Raw genomic sequence first — 20,300 nt, 5'->3', positions numbered from 1 at the left:
TGAATGACTGACATCGATAATCGAGTAGAGAGTGACCATAGGCCCCTTAGAGCATCTTTTAGCCTTTCTACTGTTGCATCTTGTAAATCTACATCCATAGGCGAATCTACGTGCGAAGAACGTGACAAAGTCCCACGCAGGATAAAATGGACTACCAATCTTAGTATGCCTGGACAATTAAAAATGATCATTTAAAAACTGCTTTTGGTTCACAAGCCCTCTTAGACTATTGGTCCACCCTCCTGCTAGATCTGCATAAGGCGCTGGGGGGGGAACACTGGACGCCCAACAAAAACAGGTGCCAAATAATCTAAACCAGCTTCCAAACAAGGAAATGCCGGAAAGCAAATGGAGGCGTCAAATTCCCCCAAATGCAAGACAAAAAAGGGAAAGAGCACTGTAGGGTGCCACAAATGGATCGCTTCGAGCTGCCCAAAAGAAACGTGCATGGGAGCAACGCACTAAACGAATAGAGGAAGCCTGGCTTAAAATCTTCTCTCCTCTGAAGGAAAAAAATCCAGCTCCATTCTGGAGATGTATCAACCAAGCCAGTAACAGTGGCCAGTCCAAGGAGAACAGGGTACCCAAGAACGTTTGGGTGAATTACATCAATCAGCTCTACAGGAGCGGGCCAGGGGAGTTGCCAGCCCTCTCCTCACCTCAAGCACCAAATCATGATAACACCCAGGATTCAGGCATCTCTGAAGCTGAAGTAAATAAGTTCATTAGCCGCATGAGGTATGACAGGGCGTCAGGGCCAAATGGAACACCTGCTACAGTTTTTAAATCAAATCGATCGTTTTTGGTAGAGCTCCTTACACCTCTCTTTAAACAAGCCTTCCTTACAGCTACAATTCCATCCACCTGGCAGGGCTCAATATTACATCCACTTCATAACAAGCATTGGCATAGCCAATAGGTCTCGCTTGTGGGACCTTATAAGCACATCTTCCACCTCATTATTTTGCAGCCTAGGCACATGTTCCAATGCCGCCCAGCGAGTGGCGCTGTTTCCTCACATGAGGTAAAGAAGGAAGAGAAATGCACGGCCGTGAAAGTGGCTCTCGGTGGCACATTCCTTTGAAGCGTCGGGTCTGATGCAATTATGCGAGGCAGGCTGGTTAGGAAGCAAATGGCAAGGGAGGGAGGCTGAGGCTTTGATGTGGGGAGTCACAAGTGAAGTGAATAATTAGGGGAGGAGAACTGGCAGGCTAATAGGCAGAAGGCTCAGGCAAGCTCGTGCACGAAGGAGCTTGCTGTCACGTGATTCACGTGAACTTAAAGAAAACCGCAGCGCAAGAAGCCCTTGGTTTCACGAGGATTTTCAGGACATGAATTCTCGCTCCGCTCGATGTGCTTGCGCGCATCGATAGGTCGCGAGACCTAAAAAGGGCAATCGCTAAAATCCGGCAAATTATAGGCGAATAGCTTTATTGTATATTGAAGCTAAGGCCTATGCTCGTGTCCTGCTGGTAGAACTTGAAAACTGGGTTACAGAAAATAGCATTCTTCCCCGCACTCAGTCAGGCTTTAGATCAGGCTGTTCCACAAAGGATAATATAATAGCACTGTCCTATCTGTCCTGGAGAGCTACTCTGGCCAATCAACTACCGTTATTCTGCTGTTTTGTGGACTTCAGTGCAGCGTTCGATAGAGTCAACCGAGGGACACTATGGAACAAACTAAATTTATGGGGGATACCATCTGCACTTCTCTCTGCACTGATATCTCTGCATTAGAAAACCTGGGTGAGGATCAAAACATGTGCCCCGACAGCATCTGCAAAAATTGCAGCAAAAAATGGTCTAAAGCAAGGCTGCGTATTAGCTCCGCTACTATTCAATGTTTATACTGCCGATTTCCCTAAAGAATTGGCAGGTGCAATTTTGGTCGCCCCAAAACTGGGTGGCATACGTTTACAGGTCATGCATTACACTGATGACATTATTATCATGGACCATTCAAAAACAGGCCTACAAAGAGCGCTCACTGCCCTCAATATATATATAACATAAAAAACAATCTTTTGATGAATGAATCAAAAATTAAAGTCATGATTTTTGGGAAACAAAAAAAAATCTGTCCTGGCGAGCAGGCGATCTGCACATAGTGTCCTGCACTAGCTATAATTATTTAGGAGTGTGGTTTAATGAAAAGGCAAATCAAGTTTCCCATCTTAAACATCTTCGTCCCAAGGGAGCAGGGGTTATTCATAGTCTGAGGCGCTTGAATCGACAATTGCACAGCCTGACAGCCGAGCCAGTTTTATGGGTCCTACGCGCCAAACTGCTCCTGGCAGTGTCCTATGGTCACCTGGCCTTCCCTGGCAAAATGAATTCATTTTTAATGAATTATCAAATAATGGCCTATAAGAAAATATTTTCGGCTCCCCAGCATGCAAGGAGGGCGAGGCTGAGACTTGAGCTTGGCCTGGCAAGCGCAGATCTTCATTGTCTGGGAGACTTAATAAAACTCTACATTTGCATCCCACGTGCTCCAGCTCAATCCATGAAAGAGCAATTGCAATCAGTGTTTACGGATGAACTCTCTCCTTGGCACAGACAGCTGCATTTGGCCATCTCCACATTGAAGATTGAAATTCTCAACTTTTCTAATCCAATCGTTTCCCTGTCAATGTGGAAAAAACAATAAAAAAACAAATTACTCGTGTCATTCGAGAGAGATGTTGCTCGGCTCCCCAAGAAACCACTCCTTGCAGTTTTGAAGGACTCGTATATTAAGGGAAAACCGCAACCAAATTTTAACTATTCTCTTCAATCACAGACTCTCAATAAAATCATTTATATGAGGTTGTTAGCACTTCCGAATCATGACTTTAACCCGCTGTGGGCTCGGAGGAATGGCCAACTAACATGTAGGCTCTGCAGTTATCCATATGAGTCCTTTGTTATGTTGCTGCCCTCATCTTGCCAACGATCACCGATGCTTACTGCTTCCAGTTTTTCGGGAAAAGTTACTGAGACATTGCAGGGAAGCATCTGATTTGTACTTCTGTAACAATTCAGCCCAAGTTCTAGCAAGAGCTGGGAAGTTTGGTAACATTATTTTAACTGCATTGCATAATGCCCAGTATTAACCCCTTCCATGCTGCCGCGATTCTGCTCCTGTGCTGAAGATTTCAGCGCGGGTACGGTCATGACGGCCCCCAGCCGTCATCAGCACACGAGCAATGTAGTGCATGACAGCTGGGTGCCGTCATCAGCATGCAAGGGGTTAAGAAACTGACAAGCCCCACTCTTATTGCATAAATCAGAGTCGATGGAAGCTAAACCTTTAGTAACAAGTATTGTGACACCTTTTTCTGGATCAAACGGCCAATTGTAATATATTCAATTAACTTGAAATCCTGCTCTTTGGACTTTAAAATGTATCTGTATTTCCAGATTTACAAATGTGTACATAATTCTTATGAATTCTTATATATTTTAATATTTTATTGAGTATCAATATGTCGTTAGTATGTTACGGTTTTAATTAACTGTTTCATAAAATTCAATATTGCTACTGGAACTGGATTTCAAGAGCTGAACATACCAAAATGGTATATGTTCATACTACTTCTCTCAGGACAGCGGGTACAGGAAAGGTTTGCTTAATTGTGTGCTGCACAGCACCAGATGCTAGACTAGTTCCATATAACACTTGGTATTAGCTCTCAAGGTCACATTCTTCTTTGTGGGTCTTATCACTTTATTTCAATAACAGTCCCTTTTCTTGCCATATGTTAGGTTTCCTTTTTCTTCAAAAGCAGAAATGCTTGTGTTAAACTCGCCAGAGAGGGACTGAAGCAATGTATGGTTGCATACTGAAATTATTAATTCCTACTGTATATGTATTGTTATTTTCTTTTACTAGACTGTCCTGAACCATAACTGTTACATGTATAGGAAAGCCTTGCTATTAATACACCACAAGGACCTTGAAATAAGTTTTCAATGGGACTATATTAAGGCTTTTTTTGACCAACATGCTCCTTTGATATCAACATACCCATTACCCGTCCCAACACATGCCAACCCTGATGGTCATCGCAGATTACCTTTAATCAGAAAATCCAAAACACACTTTTCAAGTTTCAAATGAGAGGAGTAGATGGTCACAATTGTTCAGCATACAGTGCTTTGGCTAGAACTATATGATTCATGTATAATGTCCTTCTATGGTGAGTACTAACATATGACAATATCTAGAAATGCTGTGTCCCCTTTCAAAGAAGGTGCGCCCTGAACCCAATGACAATAGTGGGCAGATTAATTCTCACAAGGGCCTAGACCAGACTTGGACATCATTGGAAATATTGTTTTGGGGGTACACTACTGCAAGCAGCCCACACCCAGCCCTGAAGCTGGTGGTGTACACATTTGTATACTGCACCTGGGAAGGGCTAGGGTATGTACTCAGCTAGCGTCAATGTTACTCTGTAACAATGAAAGAGAGCAGAGGTAGTAGATTTCAACTCTTTCAAGTTGGAATCCTGCCTTTAACTGACATGCTCATAGTTTTAAGCACACTCTGGAATAAGTGCCAGATAATTAGTGAATATCAGTCGAGCCAGGGAACACAAACAAGTCCTCCTGCGCACAACTGCCCCCGCACCTGACATTTGCCATTCCCCTGCCCCCCACCGCATGCCTCAACCTCTCTTGCACTATGATCATCAACCAAGATTACAAAAAAAATATTGCGTGGCAACACAAATGGGATTTGCCTACAAAAAAACTGAACACAAACCCAGTAGTGAAGTTTTCAACATGTTCTTACTCTAAAGCAGGTCTCTGATCATTATACAAGTGCAGTTGGAGGTCATAAGGAGATAAGCGAAACAGACCAATATAGTATGCCAACAGTTTTCTGAGGAACAGCAGGGTGGTGACAAACCTAGATACCTACTCTAAAGCAGAACTCCAGGCAGGAGCCTTTGCCAGAGTCATGTGGAAAAGCCTGTGATGGAGTTGGGGAGGAAATTAACACTTTCCATGAATGACTTCATAGACGCAACATAATATGGGGAGAGCAGAAGCATCAGGATGACAGGCAAAAAGAGAAAGACTATTTAAAAACAGAAATAAAAAACAATTTTTGGTAGGAATGTCAACTGAATTCTACACAATCCTCACACTACAACTAGATAGCAGGATGAATTTCACTGAAGCTTCCTGGAAAGCATTTCTTTAGCATTCAAATAAATTTGGAATCATGAAATTTATGAGATTCAAAATGATTACTTATCTAAAAACTGACCCTTTTGAATATTCCTGGTGATTGCTGTGACTAGTGGATGGAGCGTGACGACAGTCCATAAGTTACTGAAAGATAATTGCCACATCACTAATGAATGCCAAACAGAGCTCTTGTGCATCCGAAGAGCCCTGAAGATAGCGCAAATTTACTTTGCAAATGCGTTGATGGTTGTAGACATCACTGGAGAAGCCATCCACACTAATTAAGTTTTCGGTTTGTAGACACACAAAATAATAACCAAACGTTAAAATAATAACCAAACGTTAAAATATTACAAGAACACACAAAAAAGCGTCCTGGCGTTTTATAAACATGAGTTTTACCTTGTCAAATTTACCAAGACTGTTCTTGATTCGTGGATCTCTTTCTTCAGAACCGGTCATTGCCAACTGTTGCAAAAGGCTTCCAACCTAAAATGAGAAAATGAGGAACCGGTAAACACACAGGCAGCATAAATGGCACTAATGAGGACACAATCACATCATCAGAGATTTAGGAGTATTTAATAAGTTGTACCTGGTCCACTGCGTTAAGGAAATAATGCTGAATTATTAGCAGGCCCTCTTCTGTGCGTTTTCCACATCAAGCTGATCCAGAATGTGGTTCTCATTCGTTTCAGGCAATCTAGTATATTGATTCGACCTCACCATCTTCAGGTCTTTCATTGGCTTTCTATGCCCAAATACACGGTTTAAGGCACTTTACACTATGCACAAGGCCCATCACTGCATCAGTTCCTATTCGACGAGGTTGACTTGTGTCATTCCAGCCTGTTGAGGAGAGTCCTTTTGGCCCTTATTCAATGTTTGGTTATGTCCAACCAAGATCTGCCAATACTGGAGTGAAGCAGATCTTTGTATTTCAGGAAGCCAACATCTAGAGCTCTTTCCAACACCGCTTAATCTTCCAATTAATCTCATGGTAATGTAAGCAGCTTGAAATTTGGGTGTTCTCTTCTGTCTGCATTGTGTCTGTATCCCCACTTCGCCTGTCCTGGGATGATGCACAGATTCATATGCTTGAATCATTCTTATCTTCAGGTTAGGAATTCCTGGTATTTTAAACCAGCAATAAACTGTGTTAATAAAAGGGACACTGGACCAGATAATTTCTTTAGTAGCACATACACCTCATTTGAAATGACCCAAACTTTGACTAATGAGATGGATCTGAATGCACCTCTAAGAGGGACCATCCCCTTAGGAGGGAGAATCCTCTTTAATCTCTTGAAAAACCAGAGTTAGCCTTCTTTCCCTTTCCTTAAATGCATTGAATTAGAAATTCCTTCACAAATTACAATGCAAGACACCTTGTGCTTAGGGTACTGGCACCATATCCTTGTAGACAAGTCTAGCTGCAGCTAGGGCTGGCTGCAGTCCAGTGAAGTTAATGAAAAAATCATATTCAAAGATTTTGCAGAGTTCCAAAAGTAAAAGAGCAGTGTTATTTTCAAGGACTCCCTTACCCAATGTGTGGCCGAAATGGGAATCCTAGAGGCCTCTAAGGGAAGTACAGTGCAAAGCATATTCACCTAATAAGCCAACATTCAGGTAATTTCAAACAAAGTGCTGCAAACAAACCATGGTTTTGGCCATACTAAAACAACTTATTGCCATTCCTAAATACCAGGAGTTCCCAGCTTGATGACGGAGAATCATTCAAGCATCTAATCTATGAGAGACTAATAATGGCCCAAGGGAAGAAGAGCATAGGTGGTAGTTCCTTCTGATTAAAACTTGCTAACTATGTAACATGCTGCAAAACAAAATGGAGATGATCAGCAGCCAGTTAGAAATCAGATAAGAAATAAAATGTGTCTTGTCCACAAAACATGACAACCTCTTAAAAACAAGCATTTGCAATGCAATAGGTCTCGCATTATTAAAGTTTGAGCTAGTGGCATTGCTAATAATAATACAACACCAATAGCTCAAAAATTCAGTAATGGAAGACCTATCGCATTGCAAATGCTTGTTTAGCAGAGTGAATGTAAAAATGTAGAATGATAAGACATATTTGGCATGAGCAACACGCTTTAAATGAAGGTGGATTACTTTGTATATCAACTGAGGAGAATGATAAGAATTATTGATTTCGCATAAAGCATAAATAAATGATGGATTTACTTTATTGAGCCTGATGAAAGTTGCATGTTTGAATTAACCTTAAGGGTCTTGAGTTGTGCGCATTGTGTTGGGTGCACAGTACCTGTACACCTTGCAATTTGTGTTCTCAATTAACGCATTTCAGGATGAACGGCGTGCCCCCGTTAACCCGTGCGGGGTCAGAGCGGCGAATTCTGTGGAGTGCGACAACTGTCACCGCGTCGTTCAAGGCAGGGGGACACCTCGTGGACCAGGTCCAGTCACAAACCCGGCGACTCTTGCAGCTCGCCGGTTCGGCAGCGCTGCACGTTTAGCGCTTCTCCGAGCAATACCCCCTGCACTACAATGTAAATGTGAACTGGCCGGCAATAACATGCATTCCAAGCAAGTATAGAGCCAGTACACGTGACCTGAGAATGTCGTGCCCCGTGTCCTGGGCCTTCTTTCTACGCCTCTCCAGCCACTGGTGCCCTTACCATTTACCGTGGGGGTACATGCCATTGGAACGTGTACTCTTAAAGTCCGGGGCACCTGCCCTGCTCATTACATTACCCTTCTGCGTGCCAAGTGCCGGTCAATAACCTGCCTTCTGTGCATGGAAGTCAACCACTCGCATCTGCCTGTGCCCTGTTCCTCCCCTGTGTGAGTGTTCTCTCTCTCACCTGCTCTGCCCATGGTTTCCATGCATCCCTTGGTCTCTTCAGATCTAGTTCCTCTAAACTAGCCCATGTGCAGTACCCTGTGTTGTCTCTTTCGGTTTCCTGTCCTTTGTACATGTGCTGTCTTTTACTCTCCCTGTCCAGTGTACACATGCTGTCCACCTCTGATCAGGTGTTCATGTGCTGTTCCTTCCAGAGTCTGTTCTGTGTACAGACACGGTCCATGCCTTGCCCTGTGTAGATACTGCCCGGGTTATGTCCATAGCCTATTCTATGTACATGCATTGCCTATGCTCAGCCTTTTATCGGGTGCATGTTTGCTGCCCCTGTCGTGCGTACATGTGCTACCCATGTTTTCTCCATGGCCTCTCCTGTCTGCATGACGATACATGCTCCGTCACTGTCACATACACGCCTGCTAATCCATATTCTAGGTCCGATACATGTATGCATGTGCTATCCAAATTCGCGCCATGCACAGGGCAGGATAAGTGTCCACATGCCGTCCATGCTCCACCTCACCCCTTTGCGTAGTGTGTCTCTGTCCAGCTGACCTGTATGTGCGATCCATGTCCATAACCAGACATGCAAATCTGTATTTCATATCAACTATACGCTGGCTGGCCACATACCCTGTCTATGTCCTGCCCCTGCCCAGTGTGCATGCGCTGCCCCCAATGTTTCAGATGTGCCGAGTGGGGGCACATTTCACGTAACTGCCCTTTGAATAATGACGGTACCGAACCCATGGAGGTGGGGTGGGCCCGAGGCAGAGTACTAGTCACTGGGTCCCTAGAAGAAGATACAAAAAGACCATTCGTCTTAATGGTAAAACCATTGAAGCCCTATTGGACACCGGTTGCCATCAAACCGTAGTAGTACAAGATTTAGTACCCTTACAATCTATTTGTGAGGAGGAAACAGTTTTAGTTTCTTGCGTACATGGGGACGTTAAAGAGTATCCTTTAGCAGAGGTATTGTTGGAAATAGATGGAGATCCCCAAGTAAGGAAGGTAGGATTGGTTCCCACATTACCCGAAACTATTCTGTTAGGTACTGACCTACCTAAGTTTGATGAGTATCTGACGGCGGTATCCAATCAAGTGGTAGAAACGGGATGGTTACAGGAAGCTCCGTTTTCCAGTGAAAATATAACAAGTCCTCAAGATAGGGAAAAGAAATCTAAAAATGAAAAGAGAAGAGACAAAGAAAGATATACTTCTACCTGTCAAAATTTTGCCTCCTGTCTGCTCTCTTCTCCAGAAAATGGAAATACTCCGGCTCTGAGTTTTCGTGCAGACCAGAAGGATGACAGCACTCTCACGAATGCCTGGAGTCAAGTGCAGGAGTTTGAATCAGAAAAGGTAGGACCATATTTCTTTGTAAAAAGCGGATTGTTGTACAGAGTCAGTGAAGGAAAAGGAGTTAAGACGGAGCAGTTACTGGTACCCATGGCCTTCAGAGAACAGGTATTGCAGTTAGCTCATAACCAGGCAGGGGGAGGACACTATGGACAGGAGCTGACATTGAGGTACTTGTTAGAGAAGTTCTATTGGCATGGGGTGTATCGAGAGACCGCAAGATTTTGTGCCACTTGTCCACAATGTCAGTTAGTCAATCCCTCCACAGACAAAAGAGTACCTTTACAACCATTACCAATTATTGATGTTCCATTTCAACGGGTCGGGATGGATCTAGTGGGACCTCTACTTCCCTCTGCTAGGGGACACCAATACATACTAGTCCTGGTAGACTACGCCACAAGATACCCTGAGGCCATTCCTCTCACAAGTATGACTACGATGGCAGTCGCCCAAGCTATGGTGTCTTTCTTTTCTCGAGTAGGGTTTCCTGCGGATTTGTTGACAGACCAGGGTACTCCTTTTATGGCTAAAGCTAATGAAGGAGGTATGTAAGGTTCTAGGCATTCATCAAATTCGGAAGGCGGTATATCACCCCCAGACAGATGGGCTAGTAGAAAGGTACAATAAGACTATTAAAAATATACTCACGAAGCTAATCGGAGAATCAGGAAAAGATTGGGACCGAAAGTTGCCCTTAGTGTTATTTGCAATTCGAACACATGAACAAAAGTCCACGGGTTTTTCCCCGTTTGAACTCTTGTTTGGGAGAAAACCCCGAACTCTATTAGATATGGCAGCAGAACAGTGGAGGAAGATGAGAGCAAACCTCTCTTGGGTTACATACAAACTTTGAAAGAGACCCTAGCTACACTGTGGGACACAGTTCACCAGAACATGGAAAAGGCACAAGATAGACAGAAAACTCAGTACGACCGCTCTACCCACATGAGAGAATTAGCAGTAGGGGACAAAGTTCTAATACTCCTTCCCTCCTCAGACAAGAAATTGTTGGCAACATGGCAGGGACCCTATACCGTAGTCCAGAAAGTAACTCCAGTTTCCTACAGGGTTGCTGTGCCTCATATCAATACAATAGGGCAAACTTATCACATTAACTTACTCAAGAAATGGGAAGAGCCCGATGTTATCAATGCGGACCAGAGACCAGTCCAAACAATCAGTCAGGTGACCATTCATAAAAAGCTAGACTTACCCCAAAGTTTTGAAGTTATTGGGAAAGACGACAAACCAACCATGGGACCTAAGCTGTCTGTTGAACAAAAACAGCAGTTAGAACAATTGTTGAACCAATACCAAGGGCTTAGTTCAGGCAACCCGGGGTTGATCTCTTTAGTCACTCATGACATCGTCACTCCGTCACTCTAGCCTCCCTGAGGTTAGAAGAGAGGCAGTAGAACAGGAAGTGGAAAAGATGTCACAAGCTGGTATAATCGAACCATCCAAGAGTAACTGGCGTTCTCCCATTATGTTAGTGCCCAAACCGGATGGAAGCATCCGTTTTTGCATAGACTTCCGCCAAGTGAATGCTAACTCTAAATTCGACAATTATCCCATGCCCAGAGTAGATGAATTGATAGAGAGATTAGGAACGGCTAGGGTCATGTCTACCATCGACTTGACCAAAGGTTATTGGCAAATACCCTTAACCCAGTCGGCTCAGGAGAAGACAGCCTTCTCAACACCCTCTGGGTTATATCAGTTTAGAGTCATGCCGTTTGGACTACATGGGGCTCCAGCTACTTTTCAGAGGCTTATGGATGTTCTACTGCGAACACACCAGAAATATGCCGTTGCATATTTGGATGATATCGTAGTGTACAGCCCAGACTGGGAAACTCATTTGGAACACCTTAGGAACTTATTTGACACTTTGACTCAGGCAGGACTCACTATGAATCCAAAGAAAACCACACTGGGAACACATCAAATTGACTATTTGGGGTACACTATCAGTGAGGGCACCCTGAAACCCCAAATCAACAAGTTAGAAGCCATTCAAAAGATTCCTAAACCTACCACTCGAAGGGAAGTGAGGGCTTTTCTGGGATTAGTGGGGTATTATAGAAGATTTATTCCCCAATTGTCAGAGGTAGCAAGCCCCCTTACGGATCTGTTAAGAAACAAACCATCCAGGGCCAAGATTCAATGGGGTCAAGCACAAGAAAAGAGTTTTGAGACTTTAAAAGCCTTATTATGCCAAGCTCCAATATTAACCTGTCCTGATTATAAGAAATCGTTTGTTCTCCAAACTGATGCCTCAGACAGAGGACTAGGAGCAGTCTTGTCACAACCAGATTCCCAAGGCCTGCTTAAACCAGTGCTATTCTTAAGTCGAAAACTATTTCCACGAGAAACCCGATATGCCACCATGGAGAAGGAATGTCTTGCCATTAAGTGGGCCATGGAATCATTGCAGTACTATTTGTTAGGACGTACTTTCTTCCTGGTAACAGATCATGCCCCATTTACATGGTTAGCCACTAACAAGGACACCAATGCTAAGGTCTTACGCTGGTTCCTGGCCTTACAACCTTTCTCATTTCAGACTTTACACATGCCCGGAAAATTACAAGGAAATGTGGACTACTTATCCAGGTTCCCTGTATCAGAATGGCCCGACCGTCCATCCCAAGAAGAGAGGCAATGTAATATAGGCTGCGCCGAGAACTTCAAGATGGCGCCCGTCAACGCAACACTCAGCGGTCTAGCGTTTCAGGAAGACGGAGGAGAGGACGACGGTTATCGCAGGTGGAGTAGATCGGGATCATCAGGAGAAGCGCGGGAGGCGGCGGAGGAAGCGCGCGAGGAGAGGACGTCGGAGGAGGCGTCGGAGGGTCCCCAGACAGGAGAGGAGGCACAAAGAACCCCAAAATACACTGCGCTAGTATTCGGTAGTTCCCTGAAGGCACAGGACGCCGAGATACCGACTGCTACGGTCACCAGGGACCGTAGCCCCAGGCGAGTGACGGGGAAAGAAGGGCTAAAACAGAGGTTGGAGGCAAAGGGGTGGTGGGGGTTTTGGCGCAAATAAGTGCATGGAATGATTCTCACCCCCCCTTGTTATCTCTACCCATTCAACCCACTACCTTCCTTACCTCACTTGTGGTGATCCTAGAAAGCTGGTGAAGGGGAGCACTTTAGAGCATATAAGTAATTAGGACAGATAAGTGACTGTAGTGTCCTTTCTTTTCTCGGTCTGCCTTGCCTCTTGGGAAGTACCGGCCTGGGTTGCAGAGTGGAAGCAGCGTGGACGACGGAATTAGTCTCATCCTGAAAGACTGTTACTTAAAGAGGATACTACTGGATTAAGTAGTTTATTCTTCGTTGTGAACATTTGCGGCACTCCAACTATCTGTTCTGAAATAAATAGCAATAACTGACTAATTTATAGAGAACCGTGCCATAAGCCATAAGCCTTCTCTATTTATCTTGCTTTGGTTAAAGTGAAAACCATCACAGGTAGTAAACGTGCTCTGTGCACCGGTACCAAGAGCTGCTTAGCCTCTGACATGCCTGAGGTCTGCAGAGCGTGTAACAATAACTGGATACGCAAGAACACCACGAAGACTTAACGAGGAGGCTTTTAATCACGTCAGCCCCAGTGCAATAACCGGCGTCACCACAGAGCTCCACTGGAGCAGCGCCTCCGGCACAGGGCGGCATTTGCTGCGCGGCGAGGGTGAAACTTTGTGGCGGAAGCCGGTCCCCCGCACCAAAGGCCGCATGTGCCCAGCACTGTGGCACCTAACACTACCATGACATCATTGAGTTCTCGAGGCGCTAAGCTAGTCACTGAGCCCAGCACAAATGTGGCAATAGGCGCACTAGCTAGCTGGCCGCTGTGATGCCATGTGGTGCCCCGTTACACACCCCGCGCGTGCTCAGAGGTGTCCCTTGGTTTGGGTTAGATTTCCCCCAGGTGTAAACCCACCTTTAACGGCCCCGCCCCCTTTGCACCGACAGTGGCATCCTCAGATAGAATGCCCCGGGAGCATCCTCCGCAACCCCGGGTCTGCACGGACCTCCGCCCCCAGTCCAATGGCCCGTGCGGACGCTCCGCAGCACCCATAGACGTACTGCCCCCCAGCTCCTCGCTGCCCCGCAGCCGCCCGGGCTCCGCACTGCCCCGTCCGCTCACCTTGGCTGTTGTGCTGGTTGTTTTCCATGTCCGAGGGCTCGGAGCCGCTCAGCTCGCACAGCAGGCTGCTCCCCTCCCGGCCGCAGGGCTGCACCGCCCCATCGATGCGCAGCACCAGCTGCTTGTTGTCCTCCATCCTCAGGAGCGCGGCCACGGGGTGCCGGAACGCCTCATGCTGCCCGCTCCCCGCCCCCGGCGCGGCGGCTCCGTGCGCTCCCCCCGGGGGAGAAGAGGGCTCCTCGGGGCACAGCAACTGGGGAATCCAGCAGACGCGGCAGGGAGAAGGGCCGCGGGCGGTCACAGCAGTTTGGAGGTCCCGCCCTCAAAGAAGGAAGAGGGAGCCCCGGCCCCCCCAGTGAAGGCGCTCCAGTCGGCGCAGCAGTGGGGAGTCCAGCCCGCCGCGGTAAGCAATGGGGAGCTCCAGCACCCAGACCCGCAGCCATCCACAGCACTGCGGCTCTGGAGCACCACGGGCACCCTATAAATGTACTCTACCATTGCACGCTCTGTGTGCGGGGGGCAGCACTTCACCGCAAGACATCCAGCATTCCTTTCAAGCTCGATAAATAGCAATCGTTAGTACTGGAAAAAGTAACAAAACACTTGCTAAATTTTTGTTGTTTCTATGAAGTACCCAGCACTCTGATTCTGACTCTTAAAAGTACTCATGTCGAACCCCTCCCCTTTCAATGTTTGCACCATTCAGTGTACACTGTCCTCGCTTCATTTCACATCTTTCATTATTTATTCTCAGTTTGTGTCCCCAGACATATTGTCCTCAGTGAAAGAGAATGGGATGCGGGGAGAAGCACATAAACACAAGAAACATCCCTTCTTAAGCCTTCGTACATCAAACACCAGTTCTACAGGGTGAGCACCAATTTGTAATCTTGCATTTTACACATATCCGAGTATGCTTTCATTCCATTCGCTGCAGGCGCGCGCCGCGCTACGGGCACGTGACCAGCGAAACCGAAAGCAGCCCGGGCTTAGAGTGAGAGGGCGGGGGCTGCCCGCGCATGCGCGCTCCGAGCCCCGGCGCCAAAGCGGAGTGCGGCATCTGAAGTCCCGGGTCCCAGGAGGGGGCCCGGGTGAAGGCCAGCGCTGCGGAGGGACCTCGAGACTGACCCACTGGCTGGGACACGGAACACGCTGAAAGAGCCCAGTGAGTGGGGGGGGAGAGGGATGTGTGTGCGCGTCTGTGTGTGTGTGCTTACGTCTGTCTGTGTGTGTGTGTTGTGTGTGTGTGCCTGAGTGTGTGCCTGCCTGCGTGTGCATGTGTTGTGAACAGCCTGCCGGAATCGGAGCGCGTGTTCACGCGCGCGACCAGATCCGATTCCGGCAGGCTGCATGCACGTGCCAGTCTCTTGTCTCCAAGTCTCGCTACTCCTTGAAAGCTGAAATGATAGCTATAGTCTTGCTTTGCGACAGCAGGCGCGAGACCTAAACATTTAATCTCACCGTCAGATGCATAAATATGTACTAAGTTTATTTCAATTTACGATTGCGGCAGAGAGCACTATACAAATGTGGATTACACGTGCAGACAAAGTGACAGAATAGAGTAAATAAGAATCATCAGGCAGAAATTAACCATGAAGCCTGTGCTAATTCATGCTGATTTCAAACATATTAAGACTACGTGGCTATTGTATCACATAAATCACAGCAACGTACTATACCAAGAACATCAGAGAACTCACCAAGAGAAGCAGAGCGCTTTTTAAGCCAATCAAGAACTTAATCATCCCCCTACCAGAATCACCTATTCCTCACTCCACAAAAAAGTGCAATGCCATCAACCTTTTCTTCAGTGAAAAAGACAGACAATCGGGCAGCACAAGAAAGCTTCATCTCCATCGCCCACACATTCCCTTAAAAACCCACAATGGTCAGCCTTCAAATTCCTTTCTCTTGCAGATCTCAATGTCATAGTCAACTCCGTCAAAGCCACTTTTCAATGAAGATTATGTCCTTCATCAAAGCTCTCTCTAGGGACGCTCTTTTGCCCCTACATACTAATTATTGTCAATGCTTCTCTCAAACAAGGCATCTTCTGAAAAGCTCTCAAAGACTGCCCAGATCCTCCCATGCCTAAAGAAACATACACCGACCTTGATGACCTCGCTAACTACCGGCCCATCATTCACCTACAATTTCATCACTAAGATTATTTAAAAAGCAGTCTACGCTGAACTCCAAGATCACATCAATGCTAAGCATTTCCTGCACGTCTACCTGTCCAGCTTCACAATGAAGCACAAGACTGCTACAATACACATCTCTGGTGGTGTCCTCTTGACCACAGATGAAGATGACCCCTGGCTCCAGATACTACTGGACCGCCTAGGCCCTAAGCAGTCTTTGACACAGTCGACCATCCCCCATACACACCATGGAGTCTCAAATAGAATTTAACGGCATAGTCCTTCACTGCCTAATCTCCCACCTTTCCAACAGACACTAGGTGGTTAACAAGTGTCCCTCCAGGTCACTATCATCTGAAGCACCCCAGAGTTTCACACGGTCTCCAGTCATCTTATCCTTTACATGGAGCTGCATGGTGCTCTATGCACAAATACCGGCATAAAGATTCACAATATCCAGATGATAAACAACTCAAATTGAAAGTCCCCTCTGCTTCAGACATCCTGCACCTCAATCACTGCCGGCACATGATCCAGACCTTGATGTCCAGCGCCTCCCTGAATCTCAACTCAAACCAAGAAATATTTCATCCTATTTGATAAGAACATCAAACAAGATGTCATACAAACTACACTCAATGACATGAGCCAGGACAGCCTCTAACCCTTTTAACTGAACTCAACCTAAAGGAACACATTGCCAAAAAAACAACAAACCAAGATGTCTGGCACCAGCTCTCACTTCTAAATAAAGTGAAACAGTTTCTTCCCAAAAGCAACTTCGAAACTGCCTGGAGAAACAATCGCATCACCTTCATCCTGAAGGAACTCCATTGGCTCCCCTTATTAGCCCACACCATCCTCAAAACCAGCAGTATCTTGCGCCAGCAGACCATCAGAATGCAGACAACTGTGTAAAAAAAAAAACAAGACAGCAGGCCTTTTCCCTCTATGCACCCTGGATCTGAAAGAGCTTCCCTGTATCAATCAGGACCACCCCAACGCTGCTCCAATTTAGGGAAGAGTAGAAGGTTCATCTCAATGCATCACAATAATTAACTCTCCACAACCCAGCAACCTCATCTATCACTCATGGCTTCCTGTTAGTCTTTGACCCTGTAAAGAGCTCCACTGCCTTTTGGCTAGGTTGGTGCGACAGAAATACCATATACATACATGCATCTACTCAAAAAACAACATCTAGTGCCTGTACTACTAGTTATCGCACCTTTTTTTGTCTCAGCGCCATGAAGCCTTTCGACATACAATCGCTTTGCAAAGCCCAAACTTAAATCCATCATAGGACTGCAGTACATGTCTAAAAATAGAAACTATACAAATTTAAATGTCGACAGAAGGGGGGGGGGGGAGGCAAAACATGACAACCTCCTGAATTGCTACTCAGAAAAAGACACATTAAACCACAAACAGTAACCACTATACACGTCTAAGAAAATGACATTCAGAACAAATATAAATCAAGTTTAAAGCAAGTACAACAACAAATTAGGCAACAATTACACCACCCTTGCTAGCAGTCACTCAACACTATCCACCAACAAAAACCCAGGTACAGCAGCTGAAGCAGCAGCTCGAGGCACCAAGTTACCTTCCTTGTGACGGGGTTACGCACAATCAGTAGAAGGAAATGGAAACTACTGTGTAAAGCTTTTAACACAAGACTGACATGTGTACCTGTCCAAGGACGCTGCCATGTTTTCCTCCCCCACCACCTGTCAGTTATATTTAATGTGTTATTAAACATAATTAGCGAATTAGCTGAAAGGGAGGTTACTCAATTCTTATCACAGGTGCTGAGAGGATACCTTGAACTCAACGAGGGGCATTTGAATTCTTCTGGAATTTTGGCTGCGTCTGGTAAGGCATGCATGTGGATGTGGGGATTGCTAGGCCCCAACTTAAAGTGCAGAAAGAAACGCAAACAGCAAACAATAATGGAGCTGGAGGCCCATATTGCCCTACTGGAGTGGAAAGTGGATGCAGGAAAAACTGAGAATTGCCAATTTGAGATATAAACAGCATCTTTGAGCCCACTCTCATAAAGGAGAGGCGATGCAGGATCACTTCCACGATCAGAGCTGGATGGTGAGACTGATGGTGGGAGTCTTAAATGCCTAACTGGTGCAGGAGAGCAGTAGGCGTTATATTGAGCTCTCATCTGAGGCAGGTGTCAACACCCACTCAACCCAAGACCATCCCATACATAAATCCCTTTCACTTGGCGATGTAATAATTCCATATTTATAGGCATCAGCTGCTCACCCACTTTAGAAATGTCTCTAATTGATAAATATACAGTGCACTCTGCATTACCATTTCATGCTTGCTCTCTTTAGCAGAACCATATGCATAAAACAGTGTAAGTCATTAGTTGCACAGAAGTAGCTATTATGTCTGGGTAGAAGGTTTCTCTTTAGTTGTATCCTTGCACTGATCTCACTGGAGGCACAATGGTGCATATAATATCCAGATATTGAAATATGGACCCAGCATTCTACTGTATGTAGAGATAATAGAAAAAGGCAACCTGGTCATTCAAAGGATTAAATTATACCTGAAGTTGCGACCAAGTTGAATTGCATTGATTCATATTATCTGGAGGTGCTGATGACAAAGGCTTTTTTCTGCTCTTCGGCTAAAACCGATGACACCAGTGTTCTGTGCACCACTTCCACATTATTAATTTGGTCTTTCAGTCTTCTCAAAATCTGACTTTCTTGAACGTGTATCAATGTAGGCTACAGATGTACCATAATCCACAAAGGATGCGCATGAAGATTGCCTGCTCTTAAACAGGAAACCATATTCGGACCATGGAAAAGTACAACAGATTCTGACTAGCAAGTGAAGATCTGGTCCATAGGGAGTGGTTAGCTCCTTTACAGTGCACCTTCTGCCCAGGACTGTGACAAGTAGATGTAGTCAGAGCAAGCAGTTGGGTATCAGGGAGAAATATAGTTTTACAACTTGGTTGTTTTTGCATGCAGGAGATTACATTCAAACTCTTTTCCTGGCCTGGTGAACAGATGAGGAGTCTTCCTCGATAACTCAAGTGGTGCTGTACCATGTTTGGTTACTTGAGGCCTCATCACTTCTTCTTTTACCATATTCTTACAAAGCACTGATAAAGAAAACGTATTGCTTGTACTCCACAAAATGGTTCTCATACGAAATAATATCACTACATGGGCAGAATCTGTACAAGCATCCCTAGAACAAGTCCAGGTTACAATGAAAAATAGTGCGTGCAAGCTCCTTAACACTAAATAATTTAAAAAACAGCAGCTCGTATTGAGAGGAGGCAAATCTCACTTCAACATACCAAAAGGGGGTGCACAGAAAAACGCACGCAGACACAAGGAAGGGGATACAGGTAATGAGCATAGGCACATAAGCTCAAATCGGTGCGATCCATTTGTATTTAGTGGGAAGGTTTTTATTAATATATTGTTTTTTTTATTAAAGCTCAGCCATATAATGTCAAACCCTCTTACTAGTAAAAAATCTTACACCCTGGGCTACCACAAGATGATAGCACAGGGCAGACCGATGATAGCAGAGAAAGAGGATTATTAATTGAGGTTTGTGACTAACCGTAGAATCATAGGGGACACTGTTACAAGTTGAGGGTGCAATATGTCACCCAGTCAATATGAAGATTGAGAGTAGAATAGAAGATAAGAGGAGAAGGAAAAGAGAGGCAGAGGTTCATCCTCAGTATCAAGGATCCAGTCCCGAATGGGAGGGCCAAGTCTAGCCTCTTAGTTGCCCTCACACACCTCGAAGGATGTCATGCTTCATCATTGGGCTTTTGAGCTCCTCCTCATCGGTCACTTTCACGGAGATCTTTTGAGAGATAAGCCGTTTGGTGAGTGTGGGTGAGTGGGGTCGGTCCAATGGAAGAAGCGATAAAGTGCGTGCAAAAGTGAATAAATAAAACTACCTAAGGGTATCCACAGATAAGTCCTTTAATAGCCTGGTCCCCCTGGTAGATTAAAAAAGAAGAAGGTTGGTGAGTTACTGTAAGGCCCAATGTGCCCGTGTAACTTAGCAAGAGGTCGACATGTTTCACGCCGAGTAGTCTAAACGATCAATGGGATTTCTTCAGGACCTAACAGATTTGGTAAACGTGCACTAACAGTGGGGTTCCAAAATAGGGCTGTAACCCACAAGGGTAAGAGGTGGCTTGGGATTAATCACAGGGTTAATGTCCCTATTGAGTGGTATAAAAATCTTGACTTGTAGATGTGACCAAGCAATGGTGGTACCCGGACTTAAACGGGAGCAGTCTCCCAAGGCTAGTATCCGCTGGATGCCCACACCCTATTGGGGTTGCGTCGGGTGCCGGCTCTTAAGCACCTGCCCTCTCCTAGCGGCTGCCACCTTATGGTTTAATCACAACCCTTGGCAGGGTGAACCCTTGAAGTCACTAAATTAACCTGTACTGAACCCGTAGAAGCTATGGCAAAGAGCAGACAGGCTTAACTTAGGACTATGTGTAACTTATTTACGCAGTACCTAAACCGTAAAAAAGTTGAAATGCAAAACATTAAAATGTAATGAACAAAATGAGAAAAATCCAA

General features: G+C 45.5%; 1 protein-coding gene across 25 annotated transcripts in view; it reads right to left on the bottom strand.

Moving 5' to 3' along the window:
• Window positions 1-20,300, bottom strand: part of GAPVD1 (GTPase activating protein and VPS9 domains 1) — a 424,045-nt gene that overhangs the window by 283,475 nt on the left and 120,270 nt on the right. For all 25 annotated transcript variants that reach the window (XR_013595129.1, XM_078646066.1, XM_078646068.1 and 22 more), the window contains exon 4: window positions 5,586-5,672. Coding sequence is in view for 24 of the 25 variants with exons in the window: in XM_078646066.1 (XP_078502192.1) it covers window positions 5,586-5,672 (87 nt within the window). In the remaining variant the exon portion in view is untranslated. The remainder of the gene's footprint in view (window positions 1-5,585; window positions 5,673-20,300) is intronic.

The sequence above is a fragment of the Lissotriton helveticus genome, chromosome 5_1, assembly GCF_964261635.1.
Source record: "Lissotriton helveticus chromosome 5_1, aLisHel1.1, whole genome shotgun sequence".
Classification (NCBI taxonomy): Eukaryota; Metazoa; Chordata; class Amphibia; order Caudata; family Salamandridae; genus Lissotriton; species Lissotriton helveticus.
This window is presented reverse-complemented; position numbering and strand designations above follow the sequence as displayed.